Source organism: Hylaeus volcanicus, chromosome 6, assembly GCF_026283585.1.
Source record: "Hylaeus volcanicus isolate JK05 chromosome 6, UHH_iyHylVolc1.0_haploid, whole genome shotgun sequence".
Taxonomy (NCBI): Eukaryota; Metazoa; Arthropoda; class Insecta; order Hymenoptera; family Colletidae; genus Hylaeus; species Hylaeus volcanicus.
In genome coordinates, this window is record NC_071981.1 from 4,275,731 (window position 1) to 4,295,482 (window position 19,752).

Sequence of the window (19,752 nt, forward strand, 5' to 3'; positions counted from 1 at the left end):
GGCGGATCGTTGAAATATTGCCAGGTGGCGGATATCAGCCGCGGCCTACCGAAATGGCTTCCATTCCTTTCCAGCAGCTGACTCTGGATTAACCGGCCCGCGAGGATTCCTCTCGGATAGCTGACTGAGGGGTATTAAAACCGGCCCCCGATATTGCTTTCTTCAATTTGCAACCGCTCCGAGCACACTGACACGACGCCGACGCTCCTAACGCTGCTCCTGGTCCTCATGAATCAAAAGCATCGCTTCGAGACGTTTACGAACTATCCCTAGCCCGTAGGCCTCTGTATCGATCCTCCGATCGGTCTCCAGGTGCGCTTCACGCGGAGAACCGATTGCTCGGTTAGATGCTCCGGGAAATGCCTCGATTTCCAACGATTAATCGGAGTTGGAAGACTCTGCGGAGCCTCGTGTCCGAGTTTTCATTGGAGAGTTCTTGATAATCGACGAAAGAAGCAGCAACCAGAATCTAGCAGACAACTAACCGAGTTTCAACTTCCAGCCCTCGAGAGCTCTTTATTTGTTGATTTTTCAACTCAGTCTCCACGTCACCCATACATGGATAACAGAGTGCTACTTCACTCGATCTATCGATAATAACGCCTCGAAGCGAAGGCAATTCTCTTCCATGAATATCTTTGTCCCCAATTGTATTCATCTGTAGCTCCAAATCGGCGTGGACACTTTACCAAATTAACCCTCGGAGTGTCGTTGCGTAAAAGGGACGCTCGCTGACATTCTCCAGCGCTGCCAGCGAAGAAGCAACGTAATTTTTAGTTTCCCATCGCAATAACAACAGGAACGTCTGCCGGTTACAGACCCGCGGACGATCTCGGCTTTAGGGCAGGGGTGATATCGTAACGAGAGTTGTTGCGAAACTGTGGCCAGGATGATTCAGAGGGAAGTTTTTTACGGGGCTCCTGGCCGTGGCTTCCGTTCCGTTTTCAGCAGCAGCTTCCACGAAAGCGTTCCGTTTCTTTCCCGTCCAACCCTGTTTTCTTTCCATTTTCTTCTCTACTTATGAATCAGCTACGCGTCGTTACCGTTATTCGCGACAGATCGTCCGCCGTTTTTAACGGCACACCTTTTTCTCCTCGCGGAGTGGAAGCACGCCGGATACCTGGAGCTTTTATCATTTATTACCCGCCATTAAACGGAGTCGCCTACGCCGGAACATTGGAGGATTCACGAGCATAGTTTGAAAACAGAAATTAAATTGTTGATCGTTACTTATCAGAGAAAAAAGTATGCCTTCAGAAGTTGCAAAAGTCTGCAGATTCTTTGGATCAATAACTGCTACGTCCAACTGTTACATGGGGGTGGTTTTCTAATGATGTGGGTGCCTAGGATACCTCATTTGCCAAGGATTCCCTATCCTCAATGATTCTAAAAAATGAAATCTCCATAACTCAACACCTTCCGACTCTAAGCTTTCTCGCATCGAGATATAATATAATATAACCTAGCTCTTCGTTGAAACTCGTTCGTCGGTAGACAACAAGCGACCCCAATAGGATTCGGAGCGACGATACGCTCGACGTTGAAGGAGTGCCCTCCGCTGTGGGGCTCTTCTTATAAAGCGTGACGTTTAACTGTTTTTTAACCCCGACACGAGAAACGTTTCAAACGTCGGAGCTGAAAGTAATACGTTTTGGTACTTAACAAAGGAGCGAACCCTTCTTCCAAATTTATATTATCAAGGGTTGTACGGGTGGTGTTGTATCAAAGGGGAAAGACCACTTAGAACGGTCTGAAAGAGGTTGCGAATGCTTGTGAATTTTTTTAGGGGGCAAACGGAAAATCTTCTGGTGATAAGTTTCAGGGTATTCGAAAGAATGTTTCTTAAGAATTTAGATTTAAGGGTTGACTCTGGTTCTTCCGTAGGTGAGGCAATTGTAATCCATAGCTAATTGTCTCGAGGAACGGCGTGCCGAGACCAAGTTGGTCCCAACACAATGGACGATCAATTACGAAGCACGTCACGGCCTAACTTCGAAGAACCGCGAAGATTTTACGTGGCTGTATTAGTTTCTCCCTACCCGGCAAGACGAATTTCGGGCGCCCCGGGCTTCTAAAAGTTTCGACACGCTCGATATTCCACCAAAATATCCGTCGACCTAGCCTCCGTCTTTGTAGGCTGACGATCCACGCGGCGAAAACACATGGAAGCGTTGTTAACTGAACATCGCCAAGCCGACCGAATGAATAATGCAGCAGCATCTCGAGTAATCAGTGGATGACAAAAGCCGGGACGTCTGCGTGTATCGCGCAGCCGCTTGTGTTCTACACGAGGATTCGGCTCGACCTGTCGCCTCCAAAAAGCTTCCATCCTCTTGATTGGTCGATTATACCGTTAAGTAATCATTTAAGAAATTAGCAATTATACTGCCATTTGGAGAATATGCGTAAAAAGTGTGCACGAAAAGCTAACCAAAGTTGGGACAGTTTTTAACCCACCCAATTCGAAAGAGTCGATTAGATGTTTAGTAAGTTTTAGCGCAGATCTCGGTCCTCTTGAACTTCCGATGACGTCGCCGGAAGTCCTCTTTTCCACGTCGAGATGTTCTTGACGTTGCCGTGATTCAAGGACCGCAGAGATCGATACGCTCGAAATTCGTGGCGAGGGTCGTTCGATAGGGGCGAGTCGCCGGGGTGGAAGGGTGGCCGCGCGGTGATTTTGCGCCTTTTAATATCCAGTTTAAATATTCATGAGAGCGAGGAAGAGCGCGAGATATCGTATCTTTGCGCGCAAAGTCCTCGCTACACGACGTATTTTCGATCCTGGATACCGGTGCGTTGTGCTTGCGCAGTGCATAACGAATGAAAGGTGTTATTTAAATTTCATAAGGGCTTTGGGGGGTTCGCCGGCAAAAAAATGAGTCATCTTCTGTGGAGCAATTTTAAACGAAAGCGTTCTTCCCTTCCTGATCACTGCTGTCCCGAGGGGAAACCCCCGGTGTTGCGTTTACTTAAATAATTACGGGGAAGAGAAGCTAGTTTCTCATTTTCTACATAATCGCGTTTACTCGTCAACCCGATCCAGTCTTAGCCGATATGTAAGCTTTTCTATTCGTCTCGGTCACTTAACGAGCAAGGAACTCATTTTCGGGAGTGACTAATCCATAAAAATGCATTTCGCTCACCTCAAAGGATGGATGTCTCGGTATTCATACTTGCATCACCGACGTCAAAAAGATTAATGCCTCGCTCGCAGCGAGGAGGCGAGTCTTTTTCTACAAAAAAAAAAAAAAAAAAAAAGAAACAAGATGGTAGGAGGCGAACCGGTATCCGGAAAAAGCACTTTCCGCTGCGAAGAAATTACATTCTCGTCTCCGTTCTCGTGGATTTCTTCATTTGCATGAAAATCTTGATAACAAAATGTTGTAATTCATATTTTCCGCGCTGTGCGCCTCTCTGTTTTCTAGTTTCTTTTTTGACCGGTGTAAGAAACGGAACTTTCAACGCACGATTCCAAGGATACGAACGCCTCGTTGCATCTTTGTACGGAGAAGATCGATAAATCGACTAGGTTCGAGAAGTATAAAGGATTCTGGTTTGCATTAATAACGAGAGGAGCAAGATTCACTTGACTTCTCGGCCAGCAAACTGTGAGAAACGACGAAGTGAAACAGAGAGTGTTTGCATGCAGGGCTTTGGCAAAAGGAAAGACACGGTGGAAGGAAAAGACAGCGAGACGGTCATAAATCACTATTAAATCTTGAAAGGGCCAAATCCGTCGAGTAATCTATCAGGTCATAGTCTACCTAATATAACTGCGTTGAGTAATTGCAGCCAGTGTACGTGAAGAGTAGCTTCATCGATCCGTACTTGTACCGTGCTCAATGATGCAGACGGAGTGTTATGTACGCTATCGAGTCGTTAATCGATTAATAATCGCAGTATTTATTTAATCGTCTAGTATATTTCTGTCAATCAAAGGTTTAACGGACGCCCAAGTCACGGATGAAAAACGCAAAACTGTTTAACATTTCTATATCTTACAATTAGCGAAGAATACTCACTCGTAAAAGGCGTCTTTCATCTACTTTCAACACGTGAACCGTCAGACATGGCTGGTGATTCAGTTTCCCCCTGTTGAAGGGTTAACAGACGCTCGCGTCAGAAATGAAAAACGCAAAACTGTTAATCACCGGCGGAGTATAGTTGGAAAAACGTAACGCTACCAGGTTTCTTAATGGCAAAGCTCAGTGTTCGCGTCGTCGCGACGCGACGTCCCCGCCCACCTTCTGAAACTTGCGTCCTACGGGTAGAGCTATTTTTCAGGATCACCGAGACCGGAGGAGTTAATTAAGTTAATTCGAAACGTGCCGGGCAAAGAAATGTTCCTGGCCAGCTGGAAGTGGATGACGTGGCTGCGTTTCTCCGTAAACTTTCAATTTGAAATCTGCAGCGAGGCCGCGCCCGGGAGATGAAGAACTTCCTTTACCCGTAACGCTTATTATCTTGAGCGTAAGACCTCGAAAAACAGGGAGACAGTAATTGCTGCCAAACTGAGAGAGGGAACGCCGAGCTGTGTCGCGGTTATGCAAAAGCAGTCGACGGCTACGGGGCCACCCCAGGCTTTTAGCGGAATTGCTTTTACTAACTGATTACATAACGTAATAAAGGTTATTTTTACGCGCTTGCCTCCGAAAACGTTGCTCGGTGATACGTCACCGAAGCAGCCTGGGAACGAGTTCGGCCGCGTCGGCGAGTCTCTTTATTTAAACGACGTCAATTTGCATTTCCTTCGCGGAAAACAGGCCCTTTGGCGCCCCGTTGGGGCTCCTTTGCTCCTGATATCCCTCTAACAAACTGATTTCGGGTTAGTCGAATAGGTACTCGATACAAGTTCCAATGCTTATCCTTTTCGATCATCTTGCGTGATACGAACAGTTCGTAATCACCCCCTTGGATAACGAACACGAATCGTCCTCGTGATCGACAAGAAAAGCGGAGACAAATGGTTGACATTGTGCCCGGCGAGTTTCCCATGAAGATGGATGCGTCGGCCTCGCCAGAAGAATGAGGATTATGTCCAAGGTCAAGCACGAACTGTCCCTCAACGGAAATCATTCCCCAAGGGGATGCGCTAGAAGGGCAAGCGGAACGAGGGCAATAGATACACGAACTCTGTAAGTGTTGTCTGGTCGATCGCGATCACTTCCGTCCTGTCCTTCCGACGTATCCGGTTGCTTGGCAACCACCGCCCCCTAAACATTACTTTGATACAGAAGGGGATGGGGGAGAACTTAATGGATACATATCGATATCATTTGTAAGCCCTCGAATCGCCGGTGAATCGCTTTGCGTCTTCTTTAGACGGAAGACACGATTGTCTTGTGCCAAAATGTTTCGGCTCCGTCCCCTCGGGACGTTAATACTAATTTGAAAATGGCTGAGGTACTCGCAACTTTCTTTCGTGGAAGACGCGATTCGCTCGCGGGGATGTTCTTCGCGAGACACCAGATGACTTTCTCGATTACTCAATTACGTTCCTGTCTTTTGCCCGGCTCGGTTGAACGAGTGCTGTCGGTGTTGCGAACTTGAGAGATCGTAAAATGATTCCTTCGTCAACAGATGCGGTGTAAATCTTGAGGGTGATTTGCGAAGATCAGATTCACTCGTAAAATGCTATAGTGGTAACACCGTTCCTGCGCACCTGCTCGAAGCATGACCAAACCCCTTGGACCCATTTTTAGGTTGTAGTCAGTTCACAGTGGATATTGCAGTTTGTCGAGAAGCTAACTTCAAACTAACGGCACAACTCCATGCAAATCCGTTCCATCCCTGCAAACTCGGAACCAGCCAAGACTCCAACAATTAAGTAAACCATTCGTTCTCCCCGCTGTGTCGTCCTTTGGAAGTCCACCAGGGTACACGACACTAGCGCGGAAGAGGTTAGGCGAGACATCATCGATTGGATGTAATCGTGCACACAGATAGGCAGCGTGTAGACCGTGTCAGAGGGAGTGAAATTGGATCAACCGATACGGGGTCGCGTTATGAACACGAGCCTGCCCCCCCCAACCCCATAGAATTTTCGTTCCTCCCCTTTATTCGTGACCCCTCGTCCAGGACGGGTTCCTCCTCATGGCGCCAACACGTGACGGACGTGTATCGGTATGAAGCCACGAGGACAACAGGCGTACAATCGCGCGCAAATCCTCTCGAGTTCCGTGTGCATCCCGTCAGCCGATCCGCCACTCCACTTACACTCTCCCTCCTGTGCAACATCCACTCGAGGCGTGTGCGTGAATAGGATTCCTAGGTGATCGTGGGACTCGAATTACCCGCTGTGTCTCATCCCGCGGCAATAAATACCTCGATCAATTATTCTCGCGTGGCAGCCAGCCGTGGCGTGTGCACGTGTGTGCAGGTGTGTCCGCCTGAGCAGAAACGTTACGCCATGATGTATCGCGGGGGTGCGCTCGTTCTCTTTTTCAACACTCCGGGGAGTGCCATCGAAAGTACTTCTTGTAAGTTAGATCGCTCGGATTAACGATCGGCTTTGCCGATAGCAGAGCGCTCGCCCGCTCGTCGAGTACATCGGTTTTCCATAGGACGACGCAGTGACACTGGACGCTTCCCAACACATTTCTTCGCAAAACACTCTTCACAGGCATACATTTTGGCCGCCCTGGAACGATTGACCGCAAGACACGGAGCACTTCGTCTCGAGTAATCATTTTTCAATGCCGCGCAACGGTACTGTCTGCCGAACGTAAAGCTTCCACGGCATTAGCTCCACGTTCAATTACGAAAGGGCTTAACCCGACGTCGTGTCACAATTCCAAACGTTTAAACTTGGAATTAAAATCTTCCGGATCTACCTGCAAGCATATTTCCTCGAATCGGATCCATGTAGCGGACATAAGGTTGCCCGTAAAGATTCCATTACACTTCGACCGAAGTTACTTATCCTTAATCCTGGTATTACTCGAAGATCGAATGGAACTAGACTCTCGGAGCTGTCACGTCGAGAGAGGAAGGGAGAGAAACGGTAAATTAGTTCTCATCGATCAGACTCGCCCTTCTGCTTGAGAATGAAGACGTATCGCAAGCGGCACTTATCAGTTCAAAATGCAGACAATTAATTTCTGTGAATGATCGCTTCGAGAACCCTTCAACCAGGCCCATGAACATCAACAACTGAATTAACGTCCTTAAGATGCAGTACAATGTTTGATAAACTATGCTCTCGACTCTTTGACCAAATGTACGCGTGCCAAAAAATGTAAAAGGAAGAGAGAGGTAGCTGCTTTACATTTCTCAGGCTATCGTACGCACTTTAATTAATTCAATTTAGTCCGTTAATCCTTGTGTGCACAGTACTCGTTTTGTAGATTTTACTGTGAACTTCATTCCTCGAATAAGAAGAAGTTAGCTGGCACGAGTGTTGAGGAGTGGTTTTAATTTCGAGTGGTACAATCGAGTACGAGTGGGTTGAATGTGTATCTCTTGTGCTCAGTTACGGTAGTTGCCTTTAATGCGGCTTAAGTAAGTCACGTTTAGAAGAAAATTGAACTTGGAAACATAATGAATTCCACGGGTTACGTCTGCTGCGTCTTAAGTACGCCGAGCTTTCGCAGGGAAAACAGTGCTTTAAAAATAACGTTTCAAAAAATATTCCTGCTACTTCTATATACACTGCTGCAGGAATTGTAATATGGTGTTGTAATAGTGTTATACTTGTTCTTCTTAGGTGCTCTACCTATTAAAGAAATCTGCTTAAATTAAACGATATCAAACCTATCATTTAATTTATGCAGATTTTTTCTAATAGTCATAGAAGGTACGAATATTTATGGGGCTAACTGTATATGGATTCGCAACAGTCTGCTTGTCGCGAAAAGTTCACTAGTCCCGTGGAAAGGTTTAATATCGCTGCACAATACTCGTTGGATCGCATCAATATTTTCTCTGTCGTGTCAGGGAGAGATAGCCAGATGAGGATTATCGATTATCAGTTAACGAGTCTGCACGCTGTTCCTCGTTTTCTCCGGTTACGCCCCGATCTTTTTTCTGCTCCCAAGGGATTACACCTGTACGCTCCATTATGGGTATTATAATTATATGGGTACCATGATAAATATGGTTCCTGCGTGAAAAAAAGTTGCGGCTCCCCGGCGGTGGATCTTTTTAGGGACTAGCTGGATTACGTTGAATTACAGTGGAGTATGATGCTGCTTAACGATGCCGAGGCAATGTAGACGACGAAGTAAATAAATACAGTTGAGATTCTTGGCAAACCAGAACAGATAGCTGCGTTACACGAAATTCTGGATGGAATTTTTAACGAGATAAAGCTATGGATCTTTTTAATTTCGTAACGTTTGATAGTTACAATGATCCCCTATCCGGTAGTTGTCACCAGCTGATATTTACTTCGGGATGCAGAGTATCCATTGCGACTGAGTATAATCTGTTCCGTTGTAGTTTGTCTATCGCATTCGTCACAAATTGGAGTTTGTTTTGGAAATTAAGTATGCATGAGCGAGCCTGCTGTAGCTGAGCCTGAGTTATTTAATACTATTTCCCCTTTCCGAGCAAATAACGGCGTGGCTTCGGCTTCATTTAGTTTTCTTTCGTTCCCACGGGATATCTAGAATTTGCTCATCATAATTCATTTGATCGTTAATGCTATGATTTGCAATTCTCCAATTCATCAAAACATTTCCCTCGTTACCACATGTTCTTAACGAAAAGAGAATTTCGTTATATCCACAGATACATATGGTGGCGATATGCTGTTATTTGGTAAATGCATCAGAAATATTAGTTCCACGATCGGGACGCTGACCTAGGAGATCACGAAGTCAGTAAAATTTTGCAATTTATGCGTATTAAGCGTATTCCAACATTCTTTAAATTTAGTGGGAGGAGGTCCCGTAAAGGCAGAAACCTCCGTCAAGGGTCGTTTTCTATTGTACTCTTTAGTGTCATAGGAAAAAGCGTCAGCGAAAAATGTTGCCACCTTTGCGTGGTTAGCCATAGAAAGGAATCTTCAACGCGAGCACATTTTCCCACTCGTCATTCCCTCGGTTGTCAGAGTCGAAACTCGTTCCGGTCGGGCGTCCATTATTGGCGGACCATGATGAGCTCGTGAAATGCAGAACTGTCGCTCGTTGTTTGCCGACTATTGTTTATCCGCACGGTTATGTGACTCATTGTTATCGTTTCCGGATACCCTCGCCCGGGGCACAATGAAAATTCGCGTTTCCGGATATTTCCGGGCCCGTGGTGGATAACCCAGACCGGCTTTTTTCAAACCGTTTTCCGCTGGCGTCGTTCTGCCGCGAATTAATTTAGCGTCCTCCGTTTGAGCGTTTACGCGTTTCAGGCTCCTCTGCGCGAAATCGTTTCAACCTCTCACCGTTTGCAAATTTCCCACCTCTTTTCATTCTGTCGAGGTGCAAAAGTTCGAATACACATGGGCTCCAGATATGCTTGCCAGCCGTTCGCTTTTTGAGGAAACACAATCACTTTTTTCAGCTCTTTCTCTTCTTGTCCCTTTCGAAGAATTCTCGATAAAATGGTGACGCGTTTCCGATTCCAAACGAAATTAATTATGGTATAGGAATTTGGCATGTTTAATTTTCTAATAAAATAAGTATGGACGATCTTAAAATAACCTTCGGGACAAAAGACAACGGGCTAAAAAATGGCGAAGAATGTCGTAAATAGCATAAAAGTGGGAAAGTTAGCTATTTTCTGGAACATGGGCCTGGAGGAAGTCTTAGATTGAGACAGACAAAAAATGAACGTTTTTGTGGGACCCCAGTCTTTGAAACCACTTTCAAGTGGCATTTCTTTCGGTATTGTTCCAGCGTACAATGGTATTCCTGTTTTACAACCGTCTAGAAAGAGCATGTAAATACGAAGATCGACCAAGCGTAATTGTACTGGTTACCGTTACACGAAATGGTAAAGCGAACGAGCCTGCTTGAATAGGAAGTCGAAAAATGGAAACCATTGAACGGCTGGAATGTTACGTCGCGTGCTACGAATTGTTTGGAATCGTTCATTTCATAAAACTCTTTTTGTCCACATTCCTGCTGCCTTTACCTTTGACACAGAATTTTAACTTGTTAACCAACAAAACTAAAAAAATGTAGTAAATTATTATTCGACGCATATATGTATAACAATTCCCAGCGAACAGATCGTCCATCATTTGTTTTCGAGAAAAGATCGTCGAATATAATTTTTACGCGTCCAAGGCTTCCTGTTTCAAGGGGTTGAAATATTCGACACGGCGCGGTGGTCGGTTCTCGCGGGCATTACACGCGATAAAAATGCCCTCGGAAGGAGCACAAGCGCGGACACGGCATATCGCTTAAATCGATCCCGGGCGAAGATTAATTGAATATCTATCCGTTCGTGCCGGTCGGATCGCTATGCTCCATATCGGAGGAGAAAAAATGCGGGATTCCCGTGACACTTCGGTATTTCTGCTAGCAGGAGCCAGCCCAGGCTTTTCCGTGCGTGCCATCGCCCCGGTATCGTGGAATTCGTCGTGTCTCGATCGATGGTCGGATTTCAATCTGTACATCCCCTGCACACTGCGAGTATGACGTCCTGTGACGCATGCGGACGTGCACCCCCGGGGAAAATAAGCCGCGTTGTTTTCGCTGCTACGACAGTAAATCTTGCTTTCTTCTCTCGACGTTCGCGAAATCTGTCCACGTTTTTCAAACGCGAACACGAAAACTTGACAATATTTGCGTCAACGCGTGCCGCGAAAGAATTACACAGACAACGTTCGGAAATTTGGAAAATTAACTGCTAACGCGCCTATAGGAATGAAAAAGTAACGAGTACGAATTACATTTACTGTTATTTAGTAGGATAGGCAAAAAGAAGAATACATATTCATAGATGATACAATATTCATTTTATTAGGCCATCGTGTCTTACGAATCACGGACTTCGTGGAAATATTTTGCATTTGGAGCGTAAATTTTTTGACATACGTAGCGGAATGCTCGCTGAATCTTGACGTCACCGTGAAATCATTACAGCCCGTCATCGTTAAAATTAATGGAGGTTTCCATCGAGCCGCGGATGAGTAGTGTATTTCCAACGGTAATGAGACGTAGCCGTGGTGGCAAATAGACGATCAAATAAGTCCTGTTCGAATATTATTAATTTTCGCCGAGATATTACTCGGATACGCCTTAGAATTTCCATTGTAACGGAGGTTGAGGACCTAGAAGGTTGATACTCTAAGAAATACAGTCGCAGCAATATTTTCTTCGATCCAGGAAGGTACAAACGTCGACAGCCTGACTTGGCAATCGCTATTAAGGGCTGCAGAGATCGAGAATCCTTCGTTCCATCTGCAATGAATTTTTTTGCTGGACTACTCCATCAGCATTCGGAAACGAGTTATCTCTGCCTTGTCCCGTAATTACTCAGGAATTAAACTCGCCTCGTCTTGTGCTTCCACCCCTTGCCACTCGAGTTTCACGGCCGAAGCCGCGTAAACGCGAATTACCGGTTAAACGTTCCACGAAAATCGCATGTAAACAGTGTATTTTATTCGATTACGAATCACGAGACGAGAGTGCCCGACGAGTGGGACTGCTGCTGGTATCAAACATGATCGGATTAGTCGTTTGTAGTTCCGTCGTTGAACGAGTGCAGCCCGTGTAATCGGTCGCTTAATGCCATTCCGACTGGCCACCGATCGCGAGGTAATTTCGTAAGAACGCCGTTGGTCGGCAGGAAGCAAATTTGTTAAAGGTAGCGATCCTTTTTAGCTCGATTTTTTAACGCGACTCAATCTACTCGAAGCAATGCACCCCTCGTGAAATATAGCGAGAGGAAATGACCGAAAATGGATTAACCCTTTGAGCTCAGGAGGGGACTCTCAATCACCAGCAATAATGTTAGTTTAGGCAAAGGTGACCTCATCCTCGAATCTCAAATTAAAGATTTCATTTTCGAAGTCAATATGATCTTAGCATTCGTGGCAATAGAATGCTAAGAGAGGATCTCGAGTTGCTGGTAGATACCAGAAAACAATGCCTCGCGTTATTTACTCGCGCAGCAGATTCTCCAGGAACAACGGAACGTCACGAAGAGAAACTCGTAGGAGAAGGTACCGAAGATAAATTCCATGAATTCCCCGCGTGTAATTCACCGGATGCACATGTTTTCTTTCCAGCGTGATGATCATAAGCGCGATGAGCGCGTTACAACAATCGCCTGTATCACTGGAGACATTAAACAGTGCTCATAATCTGACGCGTGTCATAATGTAGACTGTAACCACCTGGATGCTCGGTGTATCATTGGATTATGGGATCGGCGACACGGGAGGCCGCGTTATACGATACCGTGTCCCTCAGGATACCTTACAAATAGATTCGTATTCCAGTGCAATTCTTTCCGCGCGCATGCATATAAATGCGCGGCTTTGCATCGAATGGGAACGCGACTTTTAAACCCCTCAAGGCGGAGGAATTAAATTTGTACGTTGAGTTTCATCCCTCCACCCTCGTTGCGATAGTTGGTATGCATTTGAAAATTGCCAATTCGGAATTGCCTGGCATACAATGAGATTCGTTCCAGAAGGTATCGATCCTTTCGGTTCTACCAGTTTTTAAGCAAGAACGAACCTGTGCTCGATTCTACAGAGAGCTTCGTTTATCCGTTTTATTCGGATTTCATTGATTCCCATCTACGAAGCACGGAAGTAACAGTTGAAGTAAAACATTTCCCGCGTATCATCTTCCGATACGAACATTACCGGTTCCATCTACCCATCAAACAAGAAGTACTATTTTTCTTCCAACGTGTAAATCCGGAATTCGAGTCCCCTAATCGTTGACCAGGTGCAAGTGCACACGTGCCACGATCAGAAAAAGAAAATCTATCCAACCCTGGGTGTACAGTGAAAGCGGCAACTACCTTTCCAGTCGTCCTAGGGAGCTCGTCACGATCAGAAACTCCGAGGCTTGGAGTTCTCCGCGTATGAACGGAACGTCGGCAGGGGTGTGCAGGGGTGTGTAGGTGTGCGCAGCACCGAGTCGATGTCTATGGAATGTAATACGGTGGCTGGCAGCGTCACGTGGCTATTTAGAGGAGCTGGCGTGGAGTTTGGCACGCGAGGGAGTACGAAAGAGTTCTGGAATGGCGACGTGGAAAGGGGATGTCCCTCCAGGTGGAAGAAACGGAGAGGCAGGAGGCGAGCGTGCACGAAGAGACGCTCGAGGCGATGTTCTCTCCTTTCCTTGGTCTGTTTCTGTTCTAGCCAGCATCGTCCGCCTTCTTTTTCTTCTTGTCCCTGTTGCCTGGCTGCTCCCTTTCTCGTTTTTTATCCTACATACATTCGGGGCGTCTCCTTTTTCCCCGTTTCTCTTCAAAGTCTCCGCTCTTTCCATGCTCTATTTTCCAAACTGGCTCTAGCTGCCTCTTCGTCGCGCTCGAAGCCCACTCCGTTTTCGTCCTTTCGCTTCATGCTTTTTCCACCCTATCTTGGGCACGTGTTCGTTCCTCTCTTTTTGCTCTGCTCGAAGTTTAAGGGTTGACACTTGGGAAGAACACTCGCATTGTTGCTCAGAGTTGACATTTAGCAACGTCAAGACAGCCACGGGCTCAGGTGAAATGTGCTCCGAATGTCTTGAGAGAAGAATCACTTTTTCCAACGTCACATACCGGTGAAACTCCTTGAGAAACAATAGTCTGGCGCGTGGCGCGTTGGTCACCGTGATCCCAGCAAGGAAATCCTTCTCCTCCCTCGTTCGCAACTCTTTCGAACGCATACCCAGGAACGCGTTCCTTGTTCCCCGACACAGACAACGACGAACTGGCCGGGGGAATCCGCAGATGCGGTCCGTCCCATCCGCTCGGCTGGCTCGCGGGTTCGCTCGAGCTTGCGAAAAGCCAGACCATTGACACCGCCGCGTACTCCGCCATTGTTACCGGGCTAATAAAGAAAAATAAAGGTTCCTCTTCCTCGAGGATATTAGCTCTTTCCTACCTAGCCCAGCCTGTTCTTTCTTGCCGGCGGAGCACGGCCAAGGAAGCGCGGCCGACGTCCGGTTTCCGCATTGCTGCTTCGTTCCTCGAAAAATCTGCACGTTGTTTAATCCGCCCGTGATCACCAACCTTTTTCTTTCTCCCTCCGCGTGCACTGGAAGCAAATTACCGGGCTTCTTTCGCTTGGCCACGGACGTGTCTTAGCTGCTGCGACTTCTAAAGTCGCGCGCCAAGATGATCGATTTCTTGGGGTCGAGGTACTTTTCGAAGAGTTCGTTTTACAATCTGGCTTAAAACAACCGCGAATTGCGTTTACGATATTACATACCTACAGGAGGATGAAGCTTCCATTGATCAGAATTTTGAATCTCTATTGGCTGACGTTGAATGCGACTCCTCCCTAACGCGTAGCTACCAAGCCAGACATAATGAAACACAGCCCACAGACGGAGTCGACATGCTTTATCCTCACCTCATGGTACGGCCCGAGGGCCATTCTTTTCAGCTCCCAACGGAACATAGTCTGGTGGGTGATTGGGTTGGGAATTGGAAGTTGTGTACCGATGTAACAGGAATTGTAGTTGATATATTACACTGTCCAAAGTGATTATATTAGGAAGTAAATCTATTGTCGTCTCCAGGAGCATCATGTCTCCTGCGTCGCCAGGACTAGGGGAACTTGGCTTTCGAGATATCTCTGTACGAGGGCCTTGCTCGCGTAAAATGAATTAAATTGGAATTCTGTCGATCGTGGGTTGCCTTCGCATCACAAATCGAATTAAACATTATTGCTACCCTTAACGTATTTGCTTCCTGCCGACCTATGTCATTTTCACATAATTATCTTGCATATACATACTCAGCCTACTAATAGCATTACCGATGAATACTTGTTTTAACGAGGTACGCGCTGACTACCCCCGATCTGAAAAACGCTCTACTTCCTCCAGGTTCCAGTGTCCTCTTCATCGAGACCATGTACAAAATTACCCTCGAACCGTCTCTGAATTTGCTCCGTCGAATCTCCCGGATATCGACAGGACCATCGGAAAAATTCGAACGGTATCGATCGTCGAATTTCTATCGCGTGGAAAGCGATCCGTCTTCCCCGCTGCCGTGGCCGGGAGCGCATCCATCGATATCCGGTACCGGTCGAGCGAAAGAAGGATTAGTCGAACACTCTTGCCGGTAATACACGCCGGACCCTCCCCTAATTGTGGGCTGTCGTTGTTTCGAAACGAGAACACGCGGCATTAATTCGTGCCGAGTGTGTTCTTTCTCAATGTTTCGCGAGGGTCCGCACGACAAACTACACAAACCGGGTAAGCGCAGGGGCCTAGGTCGATATTAGCTCGACGTTTGCTCGACCACTCTACTTTTCCGCCATTTCGAGTCGATTAAGCTAGTTTCATTCATCACTGCTGTTCCGGAAGTAGTTGGAATTCTGTTTGAAGGCTTTTTATACGCCGTGTTAACGTCTCGAATACGCTGGAAGGGTGCAATTGGAACGAGGAAATTTAGAGAGCTTTAAAATTCATCTCTCGAGTTTTTTCTGACGATCTAAATAACGCGATTGTGTTTAGTAAGTAATAGTTCCCGTTTCTGTTGTTGCAGATTCGAAGATGAAGTGGCCGTTGGCGCTGACTTGCTTCCTGCTGCCGCTTTCGTGCATCCTGGATGCATCGCATGCCGGTAAGTGGTTATTCTTGTAATATCTTATCCTGTGATCGTGGAATAAATGATATCGTCGGCAATCACCTCGTTATTTTGCGTATCGATCGCGCGACAGGCGGATGAATACCTCTACGCTAGAATAAATTGTTAACCCTCTGCCAGGATTGTTTGCCATGCGAGGATAGCGGTCCCTTCCACCCTCGAAAGCTTCTCGATTCGCAGCTTAACTCATTTTTAAACCATAAATCTTTTTACGCCTCCTCGCCACACTTCGGAAGAACGGAACACGAGCTTCGCGAGCAAACGCCAACCGGCCGATAAAACGTCGAATGTCGTAATAACGATACTCGAAAGGGTGGAACTCGACGATAAAACCAACTGTACGATTTCCGACCACGGACACACCGCCATTATCGCCTCATAAATCATTCCCTGGATCGACGGTTCCGGAGGGTGACGAATCGGTGGGGGTGCAACCGGTAGTCGGCAACGAGCCATGAAAACGGACATCTAAACCAGAGAAAGCAGTCGAATCGGAACCACTTTCTTCTTTCTATTAGCCTATCTCGACGACAAGGGACGCGCAATCCTTAATCCATCTCAGCTGCGCGGAATCTGGCGTGAACCCGTGCGAAAATAACACCGAGGGCTGGATCATCGTGGAAATAACCTCGACAGGGGTTGCTGGATGATTCCTGGACGTAATGCACAGCCAACCGTGACCCATAACCGCAGACCTTTGCGTCCGTCCTTCTCTGGACTGTGCGCGATCGAACAAATTACCTCTTCCTTCCCTTTCCTGCTTCGGTCTCCCTTCAACATATTGTTCTTTAGTCTCTCCGTTTACGGTTAAGATTAATCACCGACTCCTGGCCACGCCCCAGACCAATTAATTGGAATGGAATAGATAATACAGTATTATCATTGATACATCGTGTGGACTAGTGGTTACGACTCCGTCAAATATGGGTTAAAATATTCCGTTTCCTCGTTACGATAAAGTTTAGTCCGATCAGTCTCTGCCGCGAAGAAGCAACCTAGTTTGAAATGACTGCAGTTCACGTGGCCAAATAAAGGGGTCAGTCTCCTTACCCTGGTCTCTGGCACACGTTCCAGTCCATGTACCTAAAACCCCTGGCACTCGATTCGGTCCTTGTACAGCGGTATGCAACTTGTTTCATCCCATCGAAGCAAATCTCCCGTCCTCGTCCCGTGTCGCAGCCACGAACAATCCCGTGTTCACCGGTCTAGCAACTTGAAGTTCGATCTTCGTGGGTTAGAGGAGCCGAGGCGGGGGACCCACACGGGACACACGGAGGGAAGGCTGTTCAGGGCCAAAGTGCACTCTCTACCCCCTTCTTCCTTTCCCGACGGAGTAAAGGAACCGCATCGCTACGAAGGACCCCGAGAACTCCACGAGACTTTCCCCCTTTTGACTTAATTGGCGGCTTCGAGACTAACGACGCTAGGCGTCTACGTCGATTGAAGTGCCGTCTTGGCCGGACGCGAACTAAGAAGCTGGAAATTCGTTAATGGTTCTCGCGATACAATCGATCCCTTCGAGAATCTCGAGAGATCTTGGCCGTTCTTTTCATCTCTGGTTTAAGAAAGTGGTGAATGGGGCGCAGGGTACTCGTACTCCGTGTATTCCACTTTTGACATATTTTAAACATCTTTCATGTTACCTTTCACTCGTGACACAAAACACACAATAACGTTAATAATCTCGATAATCTCGAGACGTGATAAATTACGGAGCGAACCCTTCCAAGAGTGTGTCGAAGCCAGGAAACGTAGTTTTATTCCGAGTTAAATATACATCGGGGAATGCTCCGGGGAATCAAGTACAATAAAAGTTGGCACTCGGAAGTTGAGAAATTATTATTTAACCTCGATGCAACGTTAGAGTCGAGTGTCCGGGAGAAGGAAGCGGCAAGCCAGTGTCTCGGGAACGTTGCATCGTTAACGATTTACTTTTTGATGTTCCGTCGAGTTTCAAGTTAATTGGCGACATCGAGAAGTCAGACATAGCCGTCGATTGAAGTGCCATCGCTTTGCAAACTCGTGGACGTCGACTAAGAAGCTACCAACTTGTTAATGGCTGGTAGGGAACAATTACGTTGCCGTCGCTAGGTGGCCATTGTCGGAGCCACTGGAAACGTTGAAGTCGATTTTTCAACGCTTCGATAACGTAAGAGTTTCGAGAAACTTGACGAGTTTGTTATTGGTACCGCGATGGCATACGAACAACTAGAACGTGGATTTAAGAAGTTGAATTATTTTTAAAGGGTTGAGATTACATTAATTAATACACTGTGTACACGTGTACTAATTGTGTGATTAAGCTTGCAAAGATTCTATTCGTTCGAATATCCAACTCTAATTGAAAGGTGCGTAAGCCTCTTCTGGAAACATCCTTTGCGCAATTCACAGACTCGAGTCAATACCGCGCCCAAAGAACTGGGTCTTCGGAACTCGACGCGCTATGTTGAACGCTTCATTAGACAAAACGAACGATTTAATGGCGAAAAGTACGGTCTTACACGGAATCGACGAGGCTCGAAACGTCTTAGATCGATCGGAGAAGTTCCATGCCAAGGGAAAAAAGTTTCCGAGCGGTGTATGTATGCGAGGGCTTGTACAGGGGACCGATGTCCCCAGCATTCAGTTCCAGTTTACGATCACTGATTCTCTTTGAGTCGTTGAATTTGATAACTACCTTAATTGGCAGCTTCGGGCCTCGCAAAAGCCGTCTTTGTCGAGCGAAGTAGGCCGGAGCAGCGACACTTCAGAGAGTTCTCGATAGAAAGTAAGAAGCTCGAAACTCGTTAATGGCATGGATCTTGTGGAACAATGTTACAGAGACCGTTCACGGTAGCCTGGTTGCGGCGGAGGGTCTCCATAGGATTGTGTCGACCTTTTTCCCTTTGTCAGACGGAATCGGTCGCAAACATTCGATCTCTGAAATATTCATCCACGTTTGACCCCTGGGTGACGAGAAAATACATTCTTGACGATATTAAAAATTCGATGTTAAAAATAGTCAAAGCTTTTGTTGTCTCTTTTACCATGGAAAGGCACAGAATTAATTTCTATACTTAATATATTGCCAGTGGCCTTCCTCCTTAATGGATTTATGACCTCGATCACTGGACGAACGTCAATATTTGCACGGACCTAAGTAAATTTCAGTAATTCGCGATAGTTGCTTAATTATTCTGAATTATCCAGAAATGCGATTCCCCGGCTGCTTTAATCAGCATACTCCGAACTACTAAAGCAGACGTCTCCAAGACAGTGATACAAGTCGAGCGCACAACATAGAGGCGACTTTCTTGTTACTTTAGAGATTAAGAAGTTCACCCTGTTTACTCGTTCACTCTTACGGAAGGATAGAAGTTTCTAATTAGGATCTCGAGTCTGCTCTCGCTTCTCAGCGGTGATCGACGCATTCGAAACTTTCAGGCACGTCGTACACTTGGCGACATAATGACAGGGCACTCCTCAATTTTTCGTGTTTCTATTCGCGAATCGTTTCGTGAATAATTCAATGAGTCGATTACAAACTGTGGACAGGATCAACATTGACGAAGCTCCCGTCACCGACTCACCCTTTGTCTCCGTGTTCTATTAGCGAGGGTGGTGTCTCATCGCTAACTGGGAACGGTAAATCTAGCTGCTCGCGCAGGGTCACGTTGTAGGCTGTGTTGCGTCCGCAGCTCTCTATTATTTCGAATATCAATGCAACATTAAGCCCGTGTAAACCGAAGGTAAATACGCGCCGCGTTCCTGCCACGTCCGAGCCGAATGCGTGCGCGCATGCAGCAACTCTATCGAACAATCCAACCAAGCCGTTTTCGCGATTTACGTTTGCCCGTATTTTTCCAATTCGGCCGGATGTGGCCCACTTCCCAGCGCCGCGCGCCGTAAACTACTCGCATAAAGTGCGAATTTTTTTCGAGAGTCCCGAAAACGATCGTTGCCGCGAGACTGAGGCTGTTAACGCATTATCAAGAGTTACGGCAGCTGTGCATCTACCAAACGTGGCTACTTGTTGAAAAATATACGCGTTCGCGGGACAATTGGCGT

At 46.6% G+C, this 19,752-nt stretch overlaps 1 protein-coding gene across 3 annotated transcripts in view; it reads left to right on the top strand.

Moving 5' to 3' along the window:
• LOC128878228 (uncharacterized) overlaps positions 1-19,752 on the top strand; it is a 217,974-nt gene that overhangs the window by 103,129 nt on the left and 95,093 nt on the right. For all 3 annotated transcript variants that reach the window (XM_054126249.1, XM_054126248.1, XM_054126251.1), the window contains one exon: positions 15,604-15,681. In XM_054126249.1, the coding sequence (XP_053982224.1) occupies positions 15,612-15,681 (70 nt within the window). In that variant the 5' untranslated portion in view covers positions 15,604-15,611. The remainder of the gene's footprint in view (positions 1-15,603; positions 15,682-19,752) is intronic.